The 27,873-nt window shown below is 38.0% G+C and overlaps 1 protein-coding gene and 1 long non-coding RNA gene across 3 annotated transcripts; both read right to left on the bottom strand.

Annotated features, from left to right (window-relative positions):
* Positions 1 to 526: 526 nt before the first annotated feature.
* On the bottom strand, positions 527 to 3,277 carry LOC128012857 (uncharacterized). The gene is made up of 2 exons (XM_052595424.1): positions 3,104 to 3,277; positions 527 to 3,011 (listed from the first exon to the last, which is right to left on the bottom strand). Exon 2 carries the CDS (start codon positions 2,780 to 2,782, stop codon positions 782 to 784), a length of 2,001 nt encoding a protein of 666 aa, XP_052451384.1. The 5' UTR covers positions 2,783 to 3,011; positions 3,104 to 3,277; the 3' UTR covers positions 527 to 781.
* Positions 3,278 to 8,520: 5,243 nt separating this feature from the next.
* Positions 8,521 to 27,167, bottom strand: LOC128012874 (uncharacterized). Of its 2 annotated transcripts, none has more exons than XR_008183201.1 (3): positions 27,009 to 27,167; positions 19,195 to 19,422; positions 8,521 to 8,591 (listed from the first exon to the last, which is right to left on the bottom strand). It is a non-coding gene; the product is annotated as an uncharacterized LOC128012874 (long non-coding RNA). The 2 variants fall into 2 exon arrangements; XR_008183202.1 differs by lacking the exon at positions 27,009 to 27,167 and adding an exon at positions 21,375 to 21,498.
* Positions 27,168 to 27,873: the final 706 nt, after the last annotated feature.

Below are 27,873 nucleotides of genomic sequence, written 5' to 3'. Positions count from 1 at the left end.
TACATCGAAGAGAAGACATGACTGCATTTGGTGAGGCTCGTAACTTTATGGCGGAAGCAGCACGCAATAATGGAGTGGCATACCTTTTCACACCATCCACATCAACTATTTTTGACTTGGAGGCCAACAAGTCCATAGCTCCTTGGTCCTGCTTGGACCTAATAATGACCTTTTCATTCTGGAAAGGAAGGATGTCTACCTTCCATAATTTCTCCACCTCGTGGCGAAGTTCTTCTAATGGATTAGCGGCGGTAAAGAGACACTGCATCTCATGGGTGTTAGGAATCGGTATTGGGCCTTGAAGTACCCAGCCTAACCTGGTCTGGATTGCTGCTGGAGATTTAGGAGGCCCAAAATACACCTGATCGATTGGGTTTATCAGGTGTGGATAGTCTGCACCGATAAGAACAAGTGGTTGGACATTGGTGAAAGCTGGAAGGGGTAAGTCCCGAAGATGTCTGAAACGTCTCTGCAAGGTCTCAACAGGATAAGTCTGTTCTGCCAGTCCCAATCTGGCGGCAGAAAAAGCATTGGAAATGGAATATTTCTTCTCTGGATTGACCGTGGAGGATATCTCAAAGGTTACAGAAGAGCCTTCAAGTGCGAGAGTGTCTTGACGTACAGTTCTGACGATTAGGGACTCAGTTACACCATTGAGGCCCAAATACTCGGATGCTTGAGGTAGCAACATGGTGCGTTCTGATCCATCATCCAGGATGGCATAGGTTTTCAAGGATCTACCTTTGTTATGGAGAAGTACTTCAACAACTTTAAGCAGTACCTACCCAGAACCTCCAAGGCGACTAAGATAAAATGTACCATTATCCTGGTCGCGACAATTAACTCCATGAAGAATACCAAGATGTCTGCCTTTGCACTGTGGACAAGGCTTCTTTAAGTCACAGTTGACGGCTAGGTGTTTAAGCCCACATCTCCAACATCTTTTGTTCTCTCTAAGCCATGCATCCTTCCTGCTGTCATCTAAGGATTTAAAAGAAGTGCACAGGCCAATGAAATGTTCTCTACTGGAACAATATGCGCATGAATACTTGGAACTCCATTCTCCCTCTCTCATATTCTGGGGTTGCTTAGCTGTGGATCTTGGATCAACAGAATTACCGTTGACTCCGTACAAGACTGTTCGTGTGTTAACATAGGTCTTTGGTTGAGGTTTACTCAAGAGTGGTTTTGGAAAGTCACTAACCTGATCTGCCATTGCTTGACACTCAGCCTCTTCTTGGAGCCAGGCGGAAAAGGTAATAAGATTGTAGCTTTGACCTTTTAGGATTGTACGGGCATAACGGGCAAAGTTGGTCACATGCTCTGTGGGCAGTTTACCGAGTAGTTGCTGTACATGAGAAGCGCAGGATAATTCAGATTTAACTTGGCCTTGGCCCAAAGATTGGAGCATGCCAACCAAGGCTCGAACCTTCAGTGCGAAACTACTAAATGCTCTGCTGTCACCTGGTCTCACCCTGGGGAGAGCTAGGATGGCTTTGATTTCTCTCAAAACTAGTTGGTGAGGTTGCCCATATTTCTGCTGTAGTGCAAAAAGAGCCATGCTGTAAGGCCTAGGATCATTAGCATAAGCTAAAGCTAGATCACGAGCTTGTGAAAATTTTAAATGATCCAGCAAGATATGGAATTTGTAATGTTCTGGTTCATGGGATGACAACAAATTTGTCAAGGCTAACTGCAACATTGCAAATTCTTGGGGGTCGTCATTCACTAAGAAAGGAAAAGAAGGTCCCTGAACACGAGAAGAAGGATAGGAAGAAACAGGATATGAAACATATGGCTGAGAATATGGATACGGATGAAGGAATGGAATTGTGTTCATCTGGGTAGTGGGAGCAATTGGTTGACTATAGGAAGCAGGATTGTGTACAACCAAATTCCCTTCCTGACCTACAGACTGTGGTTGAACATGAGGACTTACATTAGCTGAGGATACATGAGGAATTGCCAAACTAGAAGATGGTCCTAACGGCTGTGAATACTGCGAAACAGCATACAGTGGCTGAGGAGGTAACTGTGCTGATGTTACTTGTGAGGATAACTGAGTATGAGCCGTCGAAGGGAAAAAGGGACTACATGATATACCTGGCTGTGGTGAACCAATTGTTTGTACCAACACTGGCGATGTTTGCACTTGAAGGGAATGACAGTTAAGAGGCTTAGGAATCAATGGAACAATAGAAGGTTGTAACATATTACTTGATTGTAATTGTAAAGTTCTATCGTCTGTGTGCATATGTTGGGGTGGACTACGTAACAATGAGGAAGGAGGAAGAGGTAGAGAACTAGGCCTACTCAATGGAGGTGGTGAAAGAACAGTTGAGGAATTACATTTCTCACATGTACGTTTCTGTTCAGCATTCTTAATACATGCAGACAATTCCTGAACAATAGATGTAGTAGCAAATGCATTATCATCATCAGAAGCATCATCAAAAGACTCAGAAAATTCAGAACGTTTAGAGGAAACTACTAACTGTGACATTTTAGACATCATCTCACCAAGCATACCCTTAAGTCCAAGTATTTCTTGTTTAACATCCATATCGATTAAATCATGTTGAGACGGTTGGTGAGCAGATAAACATGGGCCAGGTCTTGAAGATGGATTTCCATACTGGGTTTGGTGATGATCACTTACAACTAATGTTGGTGAGGAAGGAGGAAGGGGAGCACATTCTCTCACCATACAGTCAGCAAAACGGGCAGGAGGTCTTCTCCTTCTTAGGCTGCGCCGGATTGCAGGTCTTGAGTGGTAATCCATTCCAGCAAATTTCTACGTTCCGGCTCGAAGGACCATTTGTAGGATATCAGATGTTAATATATCCAAAGTTCATCGGAGGTGTAGAAACTTGATGGTGTGTCTGATTAAAACACCGGAGAGATACCAGTCCTTTGCTATCTTTTATTTTAAGTTCAAGATGATTATTCAGGATGAACTGGATGGGCAACATGTACAAGATGTACAGGATGTACAAGATGGTCTTAAGTCACTACAAACAGTAGAATAAAATAAATCAACTCAATTCATCAACAAATACATATATATACTCGATCCAAACAATAAATTGGCAAACAAACTTACTTAACACATCTTAAGGAAAGGACTCAAAGGACATGGTTGGGTGTCCATTCAAACACCCACACCTTACCAAAGGAAGAGAAACAATGAAAGGAAGTGAGGTCTACTTATAGACCTTGACCAGGAAGTGTATGGGTAATGTAGTGCACTTGCATGGGTATTGTAGTCTACTTGGAATTGTGGGATATGTAGTACAAATATATATATATATGGGAAAGAAAAAAAAATTAAAGATAAGGGTCAATATTCACAACAGGATTAAACTACTTAATTTAGTGAGTACACCATGATTGACATCATGTGGTTTGATACCTTGCAGCAGGCATTTTGTAAAATGCAGTTTTCATGAAAATTGTCACTGGTGTTACTGTCACTGGTGTCACCTTCCTTATGGGTAACACCAGTGAAGATCAGTAACACCAGTGACTCCCTTTTATAGATAAACTTTGTTCAAAGCTATTCATTTAGTTATTTTGCATAAAATAGCACTAAAATTGTGATTCTAACTTTTCTTTGTCATTGTTAATCCTCCTTTGGTCATGTATTTCTAAATTGAGGGTATGGCTAAACTGAGCGCAGCTGAGAAACAGCGACTATACAGAAAGCGTAGGGATGCTGATTCTGAACGCAGAGCAGAGTATTTGCAGAAAAGGAAACAAAGCTATGTCCGTGACATTGACACACAAAAAAGAAAGAGAGTAAGTGATTTGAGTGAAAGGGAGAAGAGATATGAGCGAAAGGCATGGAGGGCCCGTCAGCAAAGATGCAGGCAAAGAGTCAGAGCAGGAGCATTGACCCCCCCCCCCCCCCCCAAATCATCACCAGATAGATCACCCAGCTTTTCAAGGTACAAACTGAACTGTTACAAATACAGAAATAAATGGTGAAAGAGATATAAAAGTGCATAGCATTCAGTACCTCCACATACACACTCACGCTCACTCACAAACACTCTCTCTCTCTCTCTCTCTCTCTCTTTCTCTCTCTCTCTCTCTCTCACACACACACTCTCACACACACACACATGTTTGTTTTTGTGAAAAGTGGGTACATCCCATAGGCGTAATGGTTTTTATACTGTAGAAACTGTATATTCTATCTCCCTTCACCAACCCTACCCCTAACCCTAACCCTCACAGGAAACTTTGTGTATTTTTACTTTCTCAAAAAAACTCATTCTGTATGATTTATATGCATTTTGAAAAATAGGGGCAAGGGTTATGTCCTCATAAGTCACCCTCTCCTTGTAATACCTGTGTCATACCCATGTCATTATACAGAGTTGTGTCCTGATATGACACAGAAACAAGAGCACTCTCTCTCGCTCACTCTCACACACACACACACACACTCTCTCTCACTCACTCGACAACGTAGGAGAGATGCACAAAGGAAACAAAGGGAAATAGAGAAACTGAAAGACAAGATCATCGGTTAGAAACGAAGATATGAAATGGTGAAGAAATGAAGTTAAAATGATAAGTTAAAATGTTGTCTATAATATTTTTCTAACTCTGATTTCAGTTCTTATGAAATGAGTCATTTGTATATGTTATGTATGTCACTGGTGATTTGTTGTGTCACTGGTGTTACTGTTTTTTTTTTTTTTCACATTAAATAAAATCTGTCATATGTGGCATAATGATCATTTTAAATTCATTGAATTCTGCTGCACTTAAGAGTTAAGCTTTAAATGATTGTATTATTGCTTGTTTAAAACCTTTTTTTCAAATATTTTCATTGTTATAGCAAATACATGGTTGTGCAATTGAACTAACATCATTCAGTCACACTTTTAACAAACCCGATTAAAATAAATAAAACATAATCACCGTATTAGTTAGATCATCATAAATTTTCTGTACCTCTGACTGCATGTGCTGAAAAAAAAATAAAAAAAAAAATTCATAACACCTTTAATATCGCTAAAGAAGTAAGGTAACACCAGTGACAAAAAAAAATGGTGTATGCGGTCTTTAAATACATGCACACAAAAAATAAAAAATCATTAAGCTGTAATTTATGTGTACTCATAAAGTCAAAGGGTAATCTAATAATGTGGTCTAAGTTTAAATGTTAGAAAAAGAAATCAATTTTAAGAGATCTTGCCATACCAAATGTGGACGTTTCTGTAGAATGACCCTTAAGAGCTTTTTAAAATAAATTATTGACATAAATGCACACTATACACCCATTATAACACAACACGAGCTAAATAGGTGTTTGTGACCCGTTTATGTGTGCAAGACTATTTGAAAGCGCGACTGGCAGAATAACATATCTCTCGAGCTGCAGGATTCTGCCTTTTGTCGTAAGAACGAACACGTCACGGACAAGATTATTTCAAAATACATAATAGCTTGGCTAATATAAACGAAAACAGCCACGTGAACATAAACTGTTGAGAAATAAATCTGAAGTGGATCTACTGGATTTTAATATTAAGTGACCGCATATACCTGCTTCTGTCTTCAATTTTAATCTATATAAAAAATTAAACTCATTAATCTTGGCTGCTTTTTTAATGTGTGTAGGTATTTATTTATTAGTTTTGCTCTAACAAGACTTAATCTATATTTAATTAAATCAATTACATTTTATTTTACATTTGATTTGTCCATTTCTGCATCTAAACGCCTAAAAACCTAAAACATGCTCTATTATATTATTGTTAGCAATTTCTTTATCGTCCAATTTATCTGGTGTACACACTTTTATTTTCATAATAAACTTGTTTGTTAGATTATACACAGTTACAGTGGTCTATAATAAATATTAACAGGTTTTATTCAAGCTGTTTAGAATGATTGCCGTAGGCTAATTTTTTAAATGTAAATCCATACAGCTATAAATAGCTTGTTCTTGGTTTATAAGCACATTTATTAAAAAGGAGAGTAAAGGGTCAGTTATCTTCCTATGAAAAATAAAAAAATAAAAATAAACAAACAACAACACAGATTGATACAGAACTCAGAAATGTTATTGTGGATTTATGATAAACTCAGCCTGTAAATGAATTCATTCTCCTCCAAGAAGACACAAGTGTTTTACTGTTTTAACATGAAGCCATATACTGAAGATGTTCAATTTCGAATGGGTTTAGGATACCTTAAATGGTGTGGCCATAGCGATTTATTAAAGTAACATAAACAAAATACAATAGTTATTTTACTATATCTTTAAAATTTTTAATTCCAACTCTTCATAATTTTTTATATACGTAGAAGTCATCATTTGAAGGAAGCACAGTAAGTTTCATAGCTTTATCATTTTCAAGAGCCAGCATAAAATTAAAACTATCATAACATATAAATCAAGCTTGCAATTCTTAGTACCAATAATGACCACCAGATGGAGCTATAGGATTACTTTTAAATAATTATTGTAGAAACAAGTATGATTTAAATCATTTATAGAAGTCTTTCAAAGAAAAATAATATGTATTTTATGTATTTTACTGATAAAATGACCCTCACTTAATTAGAATAACAAGCTGAAGTATTGTGAACTATATATTAAGAATAATTCTTTATAGGCTTTATGGACAGATACGTTTTGAGTGACTCTTGAAGGTTCAGCACCACATCCTCTTTTACCACTGTTTAAAGAATGTATCTTACAGAACATGTGCGAATTAATTTTGAATAGCTTGAATGGTTTTGTCGTGGTGATTTTTTGAAATAACAGTAAAAAAAGTAACCAGTAAATGTCTTTTATTTTATTTATTTTTTTAAGTGCAGCTTCTAAACACTTCCAAAAAAATGTACACATAGGAAATATGTGAAATATGCATAGTTTCATGACTATACAACACTATATGGATGATAGAAAATTAAAAAAACTATCATACATCTGATATCACTCTGTCCCTCTGTCACTGTGGGTAATGTGTGTGTGTGTGTGTGTTAAGTGAATTAGGTGTGAAACTATCAGGGAGCATTTAGTCTCCAGCGCCAACATTTTACAGAACTGCCACTTTCCTGGAGTCTCAGAATTACAATGTGTCAGGTTCTGAGAGATCTAAGATTCCAAAAAATGATTTAATTAGAATACCATGAAGTATTGTGAAATACTATATATTAAGACTTTATATATAGGCTTTATGAACAGATTATAGTGACTCGTGAAGGACCAGCACCACCTCCTCTTGTCCGATGGTTTGAGGAATATATTTTCCTGAATCCGGGATTAAGATTGAGGAGCTCATTTTTATTCCACCTCCTTTACTGAAAGGCTGTCTTGCAGAATTGACTAAAAATTAATCTTCACATTAATTCCTAATTATTTTGCAATTATTTTTGTCAGTTCTTCTTGACCTGTTTTTTTTTCTTCTTCTTTTCTGACCTCATGACCCAGTCAGCATTTTTGTACAATGGTCAAGTCTTAACTTATCCATTTCTGTATTGCATTTGTGTTTGATATTTCTCATGGGTATTTCATAATTTTCGACTTTGAGTTAAAACAGTTTGAGTTAAAACTCTTTTTCAGCGCATTTCATCTGTAAAAGAAAACATGCCTAATAATTCTGCACACATGAATATAAGGAGTTTTTCTCTTCCAGTTTTCCTGGACTATTGTATAGCACTCATAAATTATTAAATAAAAAATAATGGTAGTTATTAAAGGTGCTGTAGGGAACTTTTGTAAAAAAATATTTTTTTACATATTTATTAAACCTGTCATTATGTCCTGACAGTAGAATATGAGACATATGATCTGTGAAAAAAATCAAGCTCCTCTGGCTCCTCCCAGTGGTCCTATTGCCATTTGCAGAAAGTCATGCGCTCCCGGTAAAAAACAACCAATCAGAGCTGCGGTCCGTAACTTTGTTTGTGTTCAAAATGTAGAAAAATGAACATAATATGCGAGTACACCATGAATCCATTTTCCAAACCGTGTTTTTAGCTTGTCCTGAATCACTAGGGTACACCTATAATAAGTGTTTATATTCGGACTATTTTAGATTGCTTCGGGGATACCGTGGCGGAGTAACCCAGTACCTTTGTGATTCTTCATAGACATAAACAGAGAGAAGTAGCTCCAGCTACAATGTTCTTCCGCAAGACGCGAGCAGTTCTGTTTATTAACCGCTAGAGCGTCAAAAGTTCCCTACCGCAGCTTTAAGATTGACATGTTTGGAATTGGTACAATGTGCTTGGAAACAAATCACAATAAAACAATGTTTTAATGTTTAAGTTTGGAATATTAACTGACATGAATGAATGCTATATAAATATTGTTCATGTTAACATAATGTTTATAAATGAAATCTTATTGTAAAGTGTTACTAAATATATATATATATATATATATATATATATATATATATATATATATATATATATATATATATATATATATATATATATTGTTCTGTGAATGTGATTTTAAGGTCTAGATGATTCGGATTAACCCTTTAACTGCCATATCCTTTAAAACCTCACTGCCAGAGGGATATTGTGAATGCATGTGCCCGCTGGGCACAGTTTACCTGATGCCACCGGGGTGGCGATGGCATTGGTGGCTTGAGCCCGCCATCGCTGCTTGCAGCTATATTTTTTCTTCTTCTTCTTCTTCTTCTCCCGAATGAATCGCATTTTTGAGGGCTTTAACATGCTCAAAAAGTCATGAAACTTTGCACACGCGTCAAACCTGGTGAAAATTTTCGTCTGATATAGGATTCAGAAGTAGGTGTGGCAAAATGGCTCGACAGCGCCACCTATACCAAGAAAATCAACAGCCTTCCAGCTATGTTTCACGTACATGCACGAAAATTGGCACACATATGTAACACACCAATACCTACAAAAAAGACTCTTGGAGCGAAATTCTAAACCCAACAGGAAGTCGGTTATTTTTAATATTATGAGCATATTTTGTGTAATTTTGGTCATTTCCATGTGTTGTATTTTAACGAACTCCTCCTAGAGAGTTCTTCAAATCAACACCAAATTTGGTATGCCTAATCTAAAGGCCTTTGCGATGTTAAATTGCGAAGATCTTGAGTTTTCGTTGAAGGGCGTGTCCGTGGCGGCCTGGTGAATTTCGATGATTCGCCATGAAAAATGAAGTTGCTATAACTCAGACATACAATGACCAATCTGCCCCAAACTTCACATGTTTGATGAGACTCCAAACCTGAACAGATTGACATGCCCATATTCAGTTATAGTCATAGCGCCACCTATTGGCAACAGGAAGTGACATATTTTACGCTGCGACGAACTACTCCTAGAAATTTTATTACATCAATGTCTTTTTTGTGGTCAGTCTAATCTAAAGGCCTGTGCAATGTTGAGTTGTGAAGATCTTGAGTTTTCGTTAAAAGGCTTGTTCATGGCGCCGCGACGAAGTTCGATGTCTCGCCATGGGAATAAAAGATGTTATAACTCAGGCATAAAATGTCCGATGTTCCCCAAACTTCACATGTGTGATAAGAGTCCTGGCCTGAACAGATCTGCAGGCCAATATTCCACCGGGTGTGGCAGAATGGCTCTATAGCGCCACCTATACACTTTAAACGGAGTGCGCCTCGAGCTATGTTTCACTTACATGTACAAAAATTGGTACACACATGTAACACTCCAATACCTACAAAAAAGTCTCTTGGTACGAAATCCGGATCCCAACAGGAAGTTGGTTATTTTGAATTTTCCCTTCAAAATTGGTGTTGTTTTTGCCATTTTCAGGGGTTGTACTTTAACAAACTCCTCCTAGAGATTTATTCAGATCAACACCAAACTTGGTCAGTGTAATCTAAAGCCCTTTGCGATAATAAATTGCGAAGGACTTGAGGTTTCGTTAAAGGGCGGGCCCATGGCGGCCTGACAAATTTCGATGTTTCGCCATGAAAAAGGAAGTTGCTGTAACTCAGACATACAATGTCCAATCTGCCCCAAACTTCACATGTTGGATAAGACTCTTGACCTGAACAGATCTACTTGCCAATATTCAGTTATAGTCATAGCGCCACCTATTGGCAACAGGAAGTTACATATTTTACACTGCGACAAAATACTCCTAGAAATTTTATGACATCAATGTCTTTTTTGTGGTCAGTCTAATCTAAAGACCTGTGTGATGTTTAGTTGTGAAGATCTTGAGTTTTTGTCAAAAGGTGTGTCCATGGCGCCGTGATGAAGTTCGATGTCTCGCCATGGGAATAAAAGATGTTATAACTCAGGCATAAAATGTCCGATCTTGCCCAAACTTCACTTGTGTGATAAGGGTCCTGGCCTAAACAGATCTGAAGGCCAATATTCCATCGAGTGTGGCAAAATGGCTCGATAGCGCCACCTATACACTTTCAACGGAGTGCGTATACACTTTAAACGGAGTGCGCCTCGAGCTATGTTTCACGTACATGTACAAAAATCGGTACACACATGTAACACACCAATATCTACGAAAAAGTCTCTTGGTACGAAATCCGAATCCCAACAGGAAGTCAGTTATTTAGAATTTTCTCTGCAAAATTAGTGTTGTTTTGGCCATTTTCAGGGGTTGGACTTTAACGAACTCCTCCTAGAGATTTATTCAGATCAACACCAAACTTGGTCAGTGTAATCTAAAGCCTTTTGCGATCTTAAATTGCGAAAATCTTGACGTTTCGTTAAAGGGTGTGTCCATGGCGGCATGACAAATTTCGATGTTTCGCCATGAAATAGGATGTTGTTGTAGCTCAGGCATAAAATGTCCAATCCTCCCCTAACCTCAAATGTTCGACAAAAGTCCTGCCCTGAACACATCTGAAGGCCAATATTCCACTATAATGATAGCACCACCTGCTGGCAACAGGAAGATTGGCACATATATGGAATAAACATTGATATATTCTACTTATATTTATGAGTTTAAACGCATATTTCTCACCGTTCACCTATTAACTAAAGCCACTCACTGCTGGTGAGCCCGGGTGCGAGGGCCCGTTCATCGCTGCTTGCAGCTTTACTTAGGGCCCGAGCACCGATGGTGTGAGGACCCTCTTGGAATTGCTCCGTTTATTATTATTAGGGCCCGAGCACCGAGGTGCCAGGACCCTCTTGTATCTGCTTCGTTTTTTATTCTTCTTCTTCTTCTTCTTCTTCTTCGTCTTCTTCTTCTTCTTCTTCTTCTTCTTCTTCTTCTTCTCCCGAATGAATCGCATTTTTGAGGGCTATAACATGCTCAAAAAGTCATGAAACTTTGCACACGCGTCAAACCTGGTGAAAATTTTAATCTGATATAGGATTCAGAAGAGGGTGTGGCAAAATGGCTCGACAGCGCCACCTATACCAAGAAAATCAACAGCCTTCCAGCTATGTTTCACGTACATGCACGAAAATTGGCACACATATGTAACACACCAATACCTACAAAAAAGACTCTTGGAGCGAAATTCTAAACCCAACAGGAAGTCGGTTATTTTTTATATTATGAGCATATTTTGTGTAATTTTGGTCATTTCCATGTGTTGTATTTTAACGAACTCCTCCTAGAGAGTTCTTCAAATCAACACCAAATTTGGTATGCCTAATTTAAAGGCCTTTGCGATGTTAAATTGCGAAGATCTTGAGTTTTCGTTGAAGGGCGTGTCCGTGGCGGCCTGGCGAATTTCGATGATTCGCCATGAAAAATGAAGTTGCTGTAACTCAGACATACAATGTCCAATCTGCCCCAAACTTCACATGTTTGATGAGACTCCGAACCTGAACAGATTGACATGCCCATATTCAGTTATAGTCATAGCGCCACCTATTGGCAACAGGAAGTGACATATTTTACGCTGCGACAAACTACTCCTACAAATTTTATGACATCAATGTCTTTTTTGTGGTCAGTCTAATCTAAAGGCCTGTGCGATGTTCAGTTGTGAAGATCTTGAGTTTTCGTTAAAAGGCTTGTTCATGGCGCCGCGACGAAGTTCGATGTCTCGCCATGGGAATAAAAGATGTTATAACTCAGGCATAAAATGTCCGATCTTCCCCAAACTTCACATGTGTGATAAGAGTCCTGGCCTGAACAGATCTGCAGGCCAATATTCCACCGGGTGTGGCAGAATGGCTCTATAGCGCCACCTATACACTTTCAACGGAGTGCGCCTCGAGCTATGTTTCACGTATATGTACAAAAATTGGTACACACATGTAACACTCCAATACCTACAAAAAAGTCTCTTGGTACGATATCCGGATCCCAACAGGAAGTCGGTTATTTTGAATTTTCCCTTCAAAATTGGTGTTGTTTTTGCCATTTTCAGGGGTTGTACTTTAACGAACTCCTCCTAGAGATTTATTCAGATTAACACCAAACTTGGTCAGTGTAATCTAAAGCCCTTTGCGATAATAAATTGCGAAGGACTTGAGGTTTCGTTAAAGGGCGGGTCCATGGCGGCCTGACAAATTTCGATGTTTCGCCATGAAAAAGGAAGTTGCTGTAACTCAGACATACAATGTCCAATCTGCCCCAAACTTCACATGTTGGATAAGACTCTTGACCTGAACAGATCTACATGCCCATATTCAGTCATAGTTATAGCGCCACCTATTGGCAACAGGAAGTGACATATTTTACACTGTGACAAACTACTCCTAGAAATTTGATGACATCAATGTCTTTTTTTGTGGTCAGTCTAATCTAAAGACCTGTGTGATGTTTAGTTGTGAAGATCTTGAGTTTTTGTTAAAAGGCGTGTCCATGGCGCCATGACGAAGTTCGATGTCTCGCCATGGGAATAAAAGATGTTATAACTCAGGCATAAAATGTCCGATCTTGATCAAACTTCACATGTGTGATAAGGGTCCTGGCCTGAACAGATCTGAAGGCCAATATTCCATCGGGTGTGGCAAAATGGCTCGATAGCGCCACCTATACACTTTCAATGGAGTGCGTATTCACTTTCAACGGAGTGCGTCTCTAGCTATGTTTCATGTACATGTACAAAAATCGGTACACACATGTAACACACCAATATCTACGAAAAAGTCTCTTGGTACAAAATCCGAATCCCAACAGGAAGTCAGTTATTTAGAATTTTCTCTGCACAATTGGCATTGTTTTTGCCATTTTCAGGGGTTGTACTTTAGCTAACTCCTCCTAGAGATTTATTCAGATCAACACCAAACTTGGTCAGTTAAATCTTAAGGCCTTTGAGATGTTAAATGGTGAAGATCTTGAGGTTTCGTTAAAGGGCGTGTCCATGGTGGCCTGACAAATTTCGATGTTTTGCCATGAAAAGGAAGTTGCTGTAACTCAGACATACAATGTCCAATCTGCCCCAAACTTCACATGTTAGATAAGACTTCTGCCCTTAACAGATCTACATGCCCATTTTCAGTTATAGTCATAGCGCCACCTGCTGGCAACAGGAAGTGACATGTTTTAGGCTGCGACAAACTACTCCTAGAATTTTTTTTGAGATTAAAGTATTTTTTGTAGTCAGTTTAATCTAAAGGCCTGTGCAATGTTAACTTGTGGAGATCTTGAGTTTTTGTTAAAGGGCGTGTCCATGGCGCCATGACAAATTTTGATGTCTCGCCACAGTAAGAGAAGTTGTTGGAACTCAGGCATAATTTGTTCGATCTTCCCCAAACTTCACATGTTCGATAAGAGTCCTGCCCTAAACACATTTGAAGGCCAATATTCCATTATAATGAGAGCACCACCTGCTGGCAACAGGAAGATTGGCACATATGTGGAGTAAACTTTGATATATTCCACTTATATTTATGAGTTTAAATGCATATTTCTCACCGTTCACCTAATTAATAAAGCCACTCGCTGGCGGTGAGCCCGGGTGCGAGGGACCGTTCATCGCTGCTTGCAGCTTTAATTAGGGCCCGAGCACCGATGGTGTGAGGACCCTCTTGGAATTGCTCCGTTTATTATTATTATTATTATTATTATTATTAGGGCTCAAGCCTGGAGGGCGAGAGCCCTATTGTTTTCCTTAGGATTATTTGTTATTATTATTATTATTATTATTTTTCTTCAAGGTTTTGGGGGCTTTTGGGGTCCTTAACATGCTCGAAAACTCTTGAAAATTGGCACACAGATTGGAACCTGCGGCCATTAGGGCCGGGCAGAGACTGATACACGGGCGTGGCACAGGGGCTCTACAGCGCCCCCTGGAATACTGAGGGCCATATATCATATATACTTGCACGTAGACACATGAAACTCGGTACACATGTAGATCTCATCAAACCAAACAACTTTCGTACTGCATGTCATAGGCTCCGCCCAACAGGAAGTTGGCTATTTAAGGTTTAGTATTCATATTTTTCGTCAAAGTTGTGGGGGCTTTTGGGGTCCCTAACATACTCAAAAACTCTTGAAAATTTGCACACACTTTGGAATCTTTGCCCTTTAGGAGCCTGCAGAGGCTGTGACACGGGCGTGCCACAGGGGCTCTACAGCGCCCCCTGGAACACAGTCAGAAATGTTGATGTATAGCTCACACATACTTGCACATATTCATATGAAACTCAGTACACATATAGATCTCATTGTGCCGAACAATTTTCGTATTGCATGTCATTGGGCTCCGCCCAACAGGAAGTCAGCTATTTAGAGTTATGTAAAAAGCGCATGCTCTGGAATTTGAAATACTTGTCATAGGATTTTTACCCGATTGCCACCAAACTCGGTCAACATGATCTCAAGACATTTGGGATGAAAAATTGCCAGGGGATTTTTGATATCTCGAACGGCTTGCTCGTGGCGAGGCGTTGAAATTATGGCGAGAAATGAGAAACAGGAAGTGTCTAATACCATCCACATACATTTCCTGATTTTAATCAAACTTCATCAGATTAATCGTTGTATGATGTCGATCGCATATATGTGACTATTAGGAGTCAAAGTTATAGCGCCACCAACTGGCAGCAGGAAGTGTGTCATTTTCAAAATGCTTTGAATTCAGCATCTTATTTTTACTCGATTTGCTTCAAACTTCATCAGAATAATGTTAAAACACAGCCGATATAAATCTGCTGGGGGGATATTGATATCTAAAAATATTGTTGCCGTGGCAACATGTCAAACTGGAATACTTCTCAGGTGATTTTGAGGCATATAACATGCTTAGAATTTCATCAAACTCAGAACACATATCAGTATTAGTGACATCTAGACACTGGCAAAAGTTCATAAGAGGGCGTGGAAGAGGCACTCTATAGCGCCACCTTTTGTCAAAAGTGAGGGGGTTAGTTTTAGCTACAGACACCAAACTCAGTACAAAAATTGTTCTTATCAAGACGGACAACTTTCTAATTCACAGTCATCAGCTACGACCAACAGGAAGTCGGCTATTTTGATTTGAATGTGGATTGTTTTTTACATTTAGCTGTGAATTAATGCATACTGCTCAGAGGAGAGTAACACTATACACACCAAACTTGGTGTACATGTTGAAAAAACATTGAGGAACTTAAATTGTGAATGGGTTTTGGATAGCTTGGATGGTTTTGTCGTGGTGATTTTTTTAAATGACAATAAAGATGGAATTATTAATTTTCCTGCATTTTTAAATTCCAAACACTTCAAAACCTTTTTTCATACAGAAAAAAAGTCATTCTGAGTAAATATGCATAGTTTCATGACTTTACAACACTGTATGAATAACAGAAAATTAAAAAACTGTCAGACATCTCATCTCACTCTGTCCCTCTGTTTGAGTGTGTGTGCTTAGACTTCCATTGTCTGAGAGAAAATGCGCCCCTACAGGTGCAGTTACCGGAATAAAAAAGGGAGGAGACTGTCTTTTGGTTTCACTTTTAAATCGGTTAAAATACAAATAAATACTTGGATTTAATTCACACTGACAAGCTAAACCAACATATATGATTATTATCAGGTCAGGGCTCATCAATAATGGATGTGTGGTCAGTGATACGTGAGAAACACGAGAGATGAATCACCGCTCTGAGCAGGAGCGTGTGGAATGATGAGCTCAGAAAAAAACGAGTTTATTCTTGTTTTATAGCTATTAAAAATAAATTATTGCAGCGATATCACACAATACACCAATTAGAACACACCAAGAGCTAAATTAAGATGTTTTTGAACTGTTTGTGTGAAAATGAAATATTTGCAGCTGCCTATCTGAAATCACCGCTCCGATCAGCGCGCACAGTGTCACAAGTTCAAAACAAACGAATTTATTCTTGTTTAAGAGCTTTTTAAAATAAATTATTGCCATAAATGCACACAATACATCCATTATAACACAACACGAGCTAAATGCAGGTGTTTGTGACCCGTTCAAGTGTGCAAGACTATTTGAAAGCGCGACTGGCAGAATAACATATATCTCTCGAGCTGCAGGATTCTGCCTTTCGTCGTAAGAACGAACACATCACGGACAAGATTATTTCAAAATACATAATAGCTTGGCTAATATAAACGAAAACAGCCACGTGAACATAAACTGTTGAGAAATAAATCTGAAGTGGATCTACTGGATTTTAATATTAAGTGACCGCATATACCAGCTGCTTCTGTCTTCAATTTTAATCTATATAAAAAATTAAACTCATTCATCTTGGCTGCTTTTTTAATGTGTGTACGTTTTTATTTATTATTTTGCTCTAACAAGACTTAATCTATATTTAATTAAATCAATTACATTTTATTTTACAATTGATTTGTCCATTTCTGCATCTTAACGCCTTAAAACCTAAAACATGCTCTATACTATTGTTAGCAATTTCTTTATCATCCAATTTATCTGGTGTACACACTTTTATTTTCATAATAAACTCGTTTGTTAGATTATACACAGTTATAGTGGTCTATAATCAATATTAACAGGTTTTATTCAAGCTGTTTAGAATGATTGCAGTAGGCTAATATTTTTAAATGTAAATCAAAAAAAAAAAAAATAATAATTGGAAAAGAAAAACTGTTGTACTTTTTTTATACATTTTGTATAATTTCATAGTTTATGCATTATAGTTATAAGAACAAATACATTTAGCCACTCACATAGAAATCTTAGGCCTTATCCTTTTCTGACAGTTTTAGGGATTTTTAAAAATCCTAAAAAACCTTATTTGTGCTGCAAATAATAATTTCAAACTAATTTGATACTGACCTCTGACATCCTGTGACATGATATTTATTTGAATTTACATCATTTCATGGATGTAACAGTAAAACTGTTCAGCTCACAGATCAAGACTAAGCTGTAATGCAAGCAGAACTTTCACAAATGCTTGTAGGTCAATAAAATCATTACAAAACACTTACAAATCATTTAAGGGATTTGATAACACTGTAAAATAATGTCTAATTTGTTAACATTAGCAAATGCATTGATAACACTTTATAATAACTGCACTCATTAGTAAATAGTCAGTTCATGCTTCATAAAGCCTTGTCCCAAAATTAATAGTCAGTAGTAAGCAGTTTATAAATACAGCTATAAATAGCTTGTTCTTGGTTTATAAATCACATTTATTAAAAAGGAGAGTAAAGGGTCAGTTATCTTCCTATGAAAAATAAAAAAATAAAAATAAACAAACAACAACACAGATTGATACAGAACTCAGAAATGTTATTGTGGATTTATGATAAAATCAGCCTGTAAATGAATTCATACTCCTTCAAGAAGACACAAGTAGTTCACACCAAACTTTTTTAACATGAAGCCAAAATACTGAAGATGTTAAATTGCGAATGGGTTTAGGATACCTTAAATGGTGTGGCCATAGAGATTTATTAAAGTAACATTAAAAAATACAATAGTTATTTTACTATATCTTTAAAATTTTCATTCTAACTCTTCATAATTTTTTATATACGTAGAAGTCATCATTTGAAGGAAGCACAGTAAGTTTCATAGCTTTATCATTTTCAAGAGCCAGCATAAAATTAAAACTATCATAACTTATAAATCAAGCTTGCAATTCTTAGTACCAATAATGACCACCAGATGGAGCTATAGGATTACTTTTAAATAATTATTGTAGAAACAAGTATGATTTAAATCATTTATAGAAATCTTTCAAAGAAAAATAATATGTATTTTATGTATTTTACTGATAAAATGACCCTCACTTAATTAGAATAACAAGCTGAAGTATTGTGAACTGTATATTAAGAACTAATTCTTTATAGGCTTTATGGACAGATACGTTTTGAGTGACTCTTGAAGGATCAGCACCACATCCTCTTTTACCACTGTTTAAAGAATGTATCTTACAGAACAGGTGCGGATGAATTTTGAATAGCTTGAATGGTTTTGTCTTGGTGATTTTTTGAAATAACAGTAAAAAAGTAACCAGTAAATGTCTTTTATTTTTTTTAAGTGCAGCTTCTAAACACTTCAAAAAAATTTACACATAGAAGACAAGTCATTCTGAGGAAATATGCATAGTTTCATGACTATACAACACTATATGGATGATAGAAAATTAAAAAACTATCATACATCTGATGTCACTCTGTCCCTCTGTCACTGTGGGTAATGTATGTGTGTGTGTGTGTGTGTGTGTGTGTTTGTGTTTGTGTGTGTGTTAACTGAATTAGGTGTGAAACTATCAGGAGCTCATTTTTATTCCACCTCCTTTCCTGAAAGTCTGTCTTGCAGAATTGACTAAAAATTAATCTTCACATTAATACCTAATTATTTTGGAATTATTTTTGTCAGTTCTTCTTGACCTGTTTTTCTCTTCCAGCTTTCCTGGACTATTGTATAGCACTCATAAATGATTAAATAAAAAATAATGGTAGTTATTAAGATTGATATGGTTTGGAATTGGTAAAATGTGCTTGGAAAAAAAATCACAATAAAACAATGTTTTAATGTTTAAGTTTGGAATATTAACTGACATGAATGAATGCTATATAAATATTGTTCACGTTAACATAATGTTTATAAATGAAATCTTATTGTAAAGTGTTACTAAAGTTATATATATATATATATATATATATATATATATATATATATATATATATATATATATATATATATATATATATATATATTGTTCTGTGAATGTGATTTTAAAGTCTAGATGATTCGGATTAACCCTTTAACTGCCGTTTCCTTTAAAACGTCACTGCCAGAGGGATAGTGTGAATGCATGTGCCCGCTGGGCATAGTTTACCTGATGCCACCGGGGTGGCGATGGCATTGGTGGCTTGAGCCCGCCATCGCTGCTTGCAGCTATATTTATTATTATTATTATTCTTCTTCTCCAAAATGAATCGCATTTTTGAGGGCCTAAACATGCTCGAAAAGTCATGAAACTTTGCACACACCTCAGAACTGGTGAAAATTTACGTCTGATATGGGTTTCAGAAGTGGGTGTGGCAAAATGGCTCAACAGCGCCACCTATACACGTTCAACGGTGTGCGCCTCGAGCTACGTTTCATGTACATGTATGAAAATCAGTATACACATGTAACTCTCCAATACCTACAAAAAAGTCTCTTGGAGCAAAATCCGAAACCCAACAGGAAGTCAGTTATTACTAATATTATGAGCAAATTTTGTGTCATTTTTGTCATTTCCATGCGTTGTATTTTAACGAACTCCTCCTAGAGATTCATTCAGATCAACACCAAATTTGGTATGCCTAATCTGAAGGCCTTTGCGATGTTAAATTGCGAAGCTTTTGAGTTTTCGTTAATGGTCGTGTCCGTGGCGGCCTGGCGAATTTCGATGATTCGCCATGAAACAGGAAGTTGCTATAACTCAGACATACAATGACCGATCTGCCCCAAACTTCACATGTTTGATGAGACTCCTGACCTGAACAGATTGACATGCCCATATTCAGTTATAGTCATAGCGCCACCTATTGGCAACAGGAAGTGTCATATTTTACACTGCGATGAACTACTCCTAGAAATTTTATGACCTCAATGTATTTTATGTGGTCAGTCTAATCTAAAGGCCTGTGCGATGTTAAGTTGTGAAGATCTTGAGTTTTCGTTAAAAGGCGTGTCCATGGCGCCATCACGAAGTTCGATGTCTCGCCATGGGAATAAAAGATGTTATAACTCAGGCATAAAATGTCCGATCTTCCCCAAACTTCACATGTGTGATAAGAGTCCTGGCCTGAACACATCTGAAGGCCAAAATTCCATCAGGTGTGGCAAAATGGCTCGATAGCGCCACCTATACACTTTCAACAGAGTGCGCCTCGAGCTATGTTTCACGTACATGTACAAAAATCGGTATACACATGTAACACACCAATACCTACAAAAAAGTCTCTTGGTACGAAATCCGAATCCCAACAGGAAGTCGGTTATTTAGAATTTTCTCTGCAAAATTGGCGTTGTTTTTGCCATTTTCAGGGGTTGTACTTTAACGAACTCCTCCTAGAGATTTATTCAGATCAACACCAAACCTGGTCAGTGTAATCTTAAGCCCTTTTTAATGTTAAATTGCGAAGATCTTTAGATTTCGTTAAAGGGCGTGTCCATGGCGGCCTGACAAATTTCGATGTTTCGCCATGAAAAAGGAAGTTGCTGTAACTCAGACATACAATGTCCAATCTGCCCCAAACTTCGCATGTTAGATAAAACTTCTGCCCTTAACAGATCTACTTGCCCACATTCAGTTATAGTCATAGCGCCACCTATTGGCAACAGGAAGTGACATGTTGTACACTGCGACAAAATACTCCTATAATTTTTTTGAGATTAACATATATTTTGTGGTCAGTCTAATCTAAAAGCCTGTGCAATGTTAACTTTTGGAGATCTTGAGTTTTTGTTAAAGGGCGTTTCCATGGCGCCATGATAAAATTTGATGTCTTGCCACAGCAAGAGAAGTTGTTGTAACTCAAGCATAAAATGTTCAATCTTCCCCAAACTTCACATGTTTGATAAGAGTCCTGGCCTGAACACATCTGAAGGCCAATATTCCATTATAATGATAGCGCCACCTGCTGGCAACGGTAAGATTGGCACATATATGGGATATACTTTGATATATTCCACTTATATTTAGGACATTAAATGCATATTTCTCACTGTTCACCTTTTTACTAAAGCCACTCGCTGGCGGTGAGCCCGGGTGCGAGGGCCTGTTCATCGCTGCTTGCAGCTTTAATTAGGGCCCGAGCACCGATGGTGTGAGGACCCTCTTGGAATTGCTCCGTTTATTATTATTCTTATTATTATTATTATTCTTCTCTAAGATGAATCGCATTTTTGAGGGCCTAAACATGCTCGAAAAGTCATGAAACTTTGCACACACCTCAGAACTGGCGAAAATTTACGTCTGATATGGGTTTCAGAAGTGGGTGTGCCAAAATGGCTCAACAGCGCCACCTATACACGTTCAACGGTGTGCGCCTCGAGCTACGTTTCATGTACATGTATGAAAATCGGTATACACATGTAACTCTCCAATACCTACAAAAAAGTCTCTTGGAGCAAAATCCGAAACCCAACAGAAAGTCGGTTATTTCAAATATTATGAGCAAATTTTGTGTCATTTTTGTCATTTCCATGCGTTGTATTTTAACGAACTCCTCCTAGAGATTAATTCAGATCAACACCAAATTTGGTATGCCTAATCTAAAGTCCTTTGCGATGTTAAATTGCGAAGCTTTTGAGTTTTCGTTGAAGGGCCTGTGTGTGGCGGCCTGGCGAATTTCGATGATTCGCCATGAAACAGGAAGTTGCTATAACTCAGACATACAATGACCAATCTGCCCCAAACTTCACATGTTGGATGAGACTCCTGTCCTGAACAGTTTGACACGACAATATTCAGTTATAGTCATAGCGCCACCTATTGGCAACAGGAAGTTACATATTTTAAGCTGCGACAAACTACTCCTAGAAATTTTTGACATCAATGTCTTTTTTGTCGTCAGTCTAATCTAAAGGCCTGTACGATGTTAAAATGAGAAGATCTTGAGTTTTCGTTAAAGGGCGTGTCCATGGCGCCATGTCAAAGTTCGATGTCTCGCCATGGGAGTAGAAGTTGCTGTAACTCAGTCATAAAATATCAGATCTTGCCCAGACTTCAAATGTTTGATAAGAGTACTGACCTGAACACATCTGGAGGCTAATATTCCATTGGGTGTGGCAAAATGGCTCGATAGCGCCACCTATACATTTTCAATGGAGTGCGCCTCGAGCTACATGTCATATACATGTACGAAAATCGGTAAACATATGTAACACACCAATAGCTACAAAAAAAGTCTCTTGGTACGAAATCCGAATCCCAACAGGAAGTCGGTTATTTTTAATTTTCCCTGCAAAATTGGTGTTGTTTTTGTCATTTTCAGGGGTTGTATTTTAACGAACTCCTCCTAGAGATTTATTCAGATCAACACCAAACTTGGTCAGTGTAATCTAAAGCCCTTTGCCATGTTAAATTGCGAAGGAATTGAGGTTTCGTTAAAGGGCGTGTCCATGGCGGCCTGACAAATTTCGATGATTTGCCGTGAAAAATGATGGTGCTATAACTCAGACATACAATGTCCAATCCGCCCCAAACTTCACATTTTTGTTAAGACTCTTCACCTGAACAGATCTACATGCCAATATTCAGTTATAGTCATAGCGCCACCTATTGGCAACTGGAAGTGACATATTTTACACTGTGACAAACTACTCCTAGAAATTTTATGACATCAATGTCTTTTTTGTGGTCAGTCTAATCTAAAGACCTGTGTGATGTTTAGTTGTGAAGATCTTGAATTTTTGTTAAAAGGCATGTCCATGTCGCCATGACGAAGTTCGATGTCTCGCCATGGGAATAAAAGATGTTATAACTCAGGCATAAAATGTCCGATCTTGCCCAAACTTCACATGTGTGATAAGGGTCCTGGCTTGAACACATCTGAAGGCCAATATTCCATTATAACGATAGTGCCACCTGCTGGCAACAGGAAGATTGGCACACATATGGAATAAACTTTGATATATTGCACTTATATTTATGAGTTTAAATGCATATTTCTCAACGTTCACCTTTTTACTAAAGCCACACGATGGTGGTGAGCCCGGGTGCGAGGGCCCGTTCATCGCTGCTTGCAGCTTTAATTATTCTTATTCTTCCGCTTCTCCAAAATGAATCGCATTTTTGAGGGCTTAAACATGCTCAAAAAGTCATGAAACTTTGCACACGCGTAAAACCAGGTGAAAATTTTGGTCTGATATAGGATTCAGAAGAGGGTGTGGCAAAATGGCTCGACAGCGCCACCTATACGAAGAAAATCAACAGCCTTCCAGCTATGTTTCACGTACATGCACGAAAATTGGCACACATATGTAACACACCAATACCTACAAAAATGACTCTTGGAGCAAAATTCTAAACCTAACAGGAAGTTGGTTATTTTTAATATTATGAGCATATTTTGTGTAATTTTGGTCATTTCCATGTGTTGTATTTTAACGAACTCCTCCTAGAGAGTCCTTCAAATCAACACCAAATTTGGTATGCCTAATCTAAAGGTCTTTGCGATGTTAAATTGCGAAGATCTTGAGTTTTCGTTGAAGGGCGTGTCCGTGGCGGCCTGGCGAATTTCGATGATTCGCCATGAAAAATGAAGTTGCTATAACTCAGACATACAATGTCCAATCTGCCCCAAACTTCACATGTTTGATGAGACTCCGAAGCTGAACAGATTGACATGCCCATATTCAGTTATAGTCATAGCGCCACCTATTGGCAACAGGAAGTGACATATTTTACGCTGCGACAAACTACTCCTAGAAATTTTATGACATCAATGTCTTTTTTGTGGTCAGTTTAATCTAAAGGCCTGTGCGATGTTCAGTTGTGAAGATCTTGAGTTTTCGTTAAAAGGCTTGTTCATGGTGCCGCGACGAAGTTCGATGTCTCGCCATGGGAATAAAAGATGTTATAACTCAGGCATAAAATGTCCGATCTTCCCCAAACTTCACATGTGTGATAAGAGTCCTGGCCTGAACAGATCTGCAGGCCAATATTCAGTTATAGTCATAGCGCCACCTATTGGCAACAGGAAGTGACATATTTTACACTGCGAAGAACTACTCCTAGAAATTTTATTACATCAATGTATTTTTTGTGGTCAGTCTAGTCTAAAGACCTGTGTGATGTTTAGTTGTGAAGATCTTGAGTTTTTGTTAAAAGGCATGTCCATGGCGCCGTGACAAATTTCGATGTCTCGTCATGGGAATAAAAGATGTTATAACTCAGGCATAAAGTGTCCGATCTTCCCCAAACTTCACATGTGTGTTAAGAGTCCTGGCCTGAACACATCTGAAGGCCAATATTCCATTGGGTGTGGCAAAATGGCTCGATAGCGCCACCTATAAACTTTCAACGGAGTGCATATGCACATTCAATGGAGTGCGCCTCGAGCTATTTTTCACGTACATGTACAAAAATCGGTACACACATGTAACACACCAATACCTACAAAAAAGTATCTTGGTACGAAATCCGAATCCCATCAGGAAGTCGGTTATTTAGAATTTTCTCTGCAAAATTGGCGTTGTTTTTGCCATTTTCAGGGGTTGTACTTTAACAAACTACTCCTAGAGATATATTCAGATCAACACCAAACTTGGTCAGTTAAATCTAAAGGCCTTTGCGATGTTAAATTGTGAAGATTTTGAGGTTTCGTTAAAGGGCGTGTCCATGGCGGCCTGAGAAATGTTGATGTTTCGCTATGAAAAAGGAAGTTGCTTTAACTCAGACATACAATGTCCATTCTGCCCCAAACTTCACATGTTAGATAAGACGTCTGCCCTTAACCCCTTTGCGTGCAAACATCGCTGACGGCCCCAGTTTATTATTGTTCCACTTTCACAGCACATTAAACATCACTGTCTTACTTCATCTGGACAAACTGTGCATCAATGGAAAGTTTAAAGACTCAAGCTTCGATATTTGACCAATATTTTGATAAAACATTGTTGCAGTGACAGATATTTAGTGATTTATGTCAGGAGTGCAAAATAATAAATCCGTATTATGCCACATTTTGAATAGAAATTCACAACTCACTCATATTCAGTCACGTCAAGAGCGGTTTATTTGTGTTCACATAGACTCACTGAACAGCGTCAATAAGGATTTACAGACCAAAGATGCATATCTGCGGAGATATATGGATATATTTACTGATGTTTACTTCATATTTCTTCAGACAGAATCGTCATTTCTATTCATTTTCCACGGATTTACGCGATCAGATGATAAACAGCCTCTCCCAGCGATCTGTGTGTGTGTGTGCAGTGGTGTCAGCTCGTGCGGTGTGTGACTCAGACTCTGATTGGGTCTTTCAAACATCAATCTTAGAGTTTCATATCTGGACACCGCCCCATCGTGTCACATGCTTCCTGCACACTTCCTGGTAGTTATCTTGCCAAAACAACACTGAAACACCTCTGTACACACAAAATATCCGAATAATAAACCCGCGATTACGATAGTAAAGCTTGGTATGAGAATTTCTTGAGATCTGGGGCGTTTTTATAAAAAAAATCGAAAATGTACATCGGAAATGCTAACTTGTGCAGCGATGAAAAAGGCAACAAATAACATATTTTTACAACAGTAAACGACCAAATTCCACCCCTGATCGCTAAAGGAAGTTATTATAAACACTCGATCGGGGTTTAAAGTGAGTTTTGAGTAAAAGTGTACTAATAATTTCATAAATTGTCAGATGTAGCTTGATGCTAACGTTAGCACCAATGCTACTAATAGCAGGTGCTTTTCTTCTTCATAATGCATTTTTGTCTCAATAATTCACGTAAGGTCGTAAGAAAATGTTTTGTTGTATTTTTATAGTAAGACTTTTGATAAATAAGGGCTAAATGCAAAGAGAGACTTAAGTGAGATCGCTGCTTTGTTGCTTTGTAAAGCCTGAAAAACCACAATCAAGGCTAATAAAGGTGGAATAAAAACAAAAGAATAATGATAAAAGAATAATGCGGATAATGTGTCATACTTGGCGGAGGTGTGAAAGAACCGTTTGGTGAGAACAATACAATCATGATTCGGGCAGTTTTCAACAGTGAAACATACACAAAGAGCACAGGAAAGTTTACATGTGAGATCTTACAGAGATGACAAGGGCCATAAATCAATCTGATTAGCCTTCTCTAAAAACACACATGACATGGCCTTAGAAAATATTTCATAAAATTCACAGTTTTACAGATTCGATTATGAAATTTTTTATGAAGTCTTGGAAGACTTGTGGCCTTAGCTACACTGTGTTTTCAAACTCATTTCCTACATCAACATTTTTTTAAATACATTTAAAACATATGTTTTTAATATTTTTATTTTTGTTTTTATGTTTGAGCTTATATATCTCTATTATCATAACAGTCTGAGTGATTCTGATTCCTGAACAGTAAACTTTAAAGTGTCAGCTTTGTGAACATATGTTGAATATGTATCTAGTCAGAAAGAATCATGAGCAGAAACCTTTTTATTTTGGGTATGTAATTTCGGTCTCCATGCCAAAAAAGGGGGGTTACTAGTAAGGGGTTAACAGATCTACATGCCCATATTCAGTTATACTCATAGCGCCACCTGCTGGCAACAGGAAGTGACATGTTTTACGCTGCGACAAACTACTCCTAGATTTTTTTTTAGATTCATGTATTTTTTGTGATCAGTCTATGAGTTTAAATGCATGTTTCTCACCGTTCACCTATTTACTAAAGCCACTCGCTGCCGGTGAGCCCGTGTGCGAGGGCCCGTTCATCGCTGCTTGCAGCTTTAATTAGGGCCCGAGCACCGAGGTGCAAGGACCCTCTTGTATCTGCTTTGTTTATTAAGGCCCGAGCACCGAGGTGCGAGGACCCTCTTGTATCTGCTTTGTTTATTATTATTATTATTATTATTATAATTCTTCTTCTCCAAAATGAATCGCATTTTTGATGGCCTAAACATGCTCGAAAAGTCATGAAACTTTGCACACACCTCAGCGCCACCTATACACGTTCAACGGTGTGCGCCTCGAGCTACGTTTCATGTACATGTATGAAAATCGGTATACACATGTAACTCTCCAATACCTACAAAAAAGTCTCTTGGAGCAAAATCCGAAACCCAACAGGAAGTCGGTTATTACTAATATTATGAGCAAATTTTGTGTCATTTTGTGTCATTTCCATGCGTTGTATTTTAACGAACTCCTCCTAGAGATTCATTCAGATCAACACCAAATTTGGTATGCCTAATCTGAAGGCCTTTGCGATGTTAAATTGCAAAGCTTTTGAGTTTTCGTTAATGGGCGTGTCCGTGGCGGCCTGGCGAATTTAGATGATTCGCCATGAAACAGGAAGTTGCTATAACTCAGACATACAATGACCAATCTGCCCCAAACTTCACATGTTTGATGAGACTCCTGACCTGAACAGATTGACATGCCCATATTCAGTTATAGTCATAGCGCCACCTATTGGCAACAGGAAGTGACATATTTTACACTGCGATGAACTACTCCTAGAAATTTTATGACATCAATGTATTTTTTGTGGTCAGTCTAATCTAAAGCCCTGTGCGATGTTAAGTTGTGAAGATCTTGAGTTTTCGTTAAAAGGCGTGTCCATGGCGCCGTCACGAAGTTCGATGTCTCGCCATGGGAATAAAAGATGTTATAACTCAGGCATAAAATGTCCGATCTTCCCCAAACTTCACATGTGTGATAAGAGTCCTGGCCTGAACACATCTGAAGGCCAAAATTCCATCAGGTGTGGCAAAATGGCTCGATAGCGCCACCTATACACTTTCAACAGAGTGCGCCTCGAGCTATGTTTCACGTACATGTACAAAAATCGGTATACACATGTAACA

The sequence above is a fragment of the Carassius gibelio genome, chromosome B24, assembly GCF_023724105.1.
Source record: "Carassius gibelio isolate Cgi1373 ecotype wild population from Czech Republic chromosome B24, carGib1.2-hapl.c, whole genome shotgun sequence".
Lineage (NCBI taxonomy): Eukaryota > Metazoa > Chordata > Actinopteri > Cypriniformes > Cyprinidae > Carassius > Carassius gibelio.
Note: the sequence above shows the minus strand (reverse complement) of the source record. Positions and strands in the feature narration are given on the sequence as shown.

Bases quoted from the DNA above. Each gene is read 5' to 3' on its own strand.
- LOC128012857 (XM_052595424.1), bottom strand. From the start codon at position 2,782: ATGGATTACCACTCAAGACCTGCAATCCGGCGCAGCCTAAGAAGGAGA.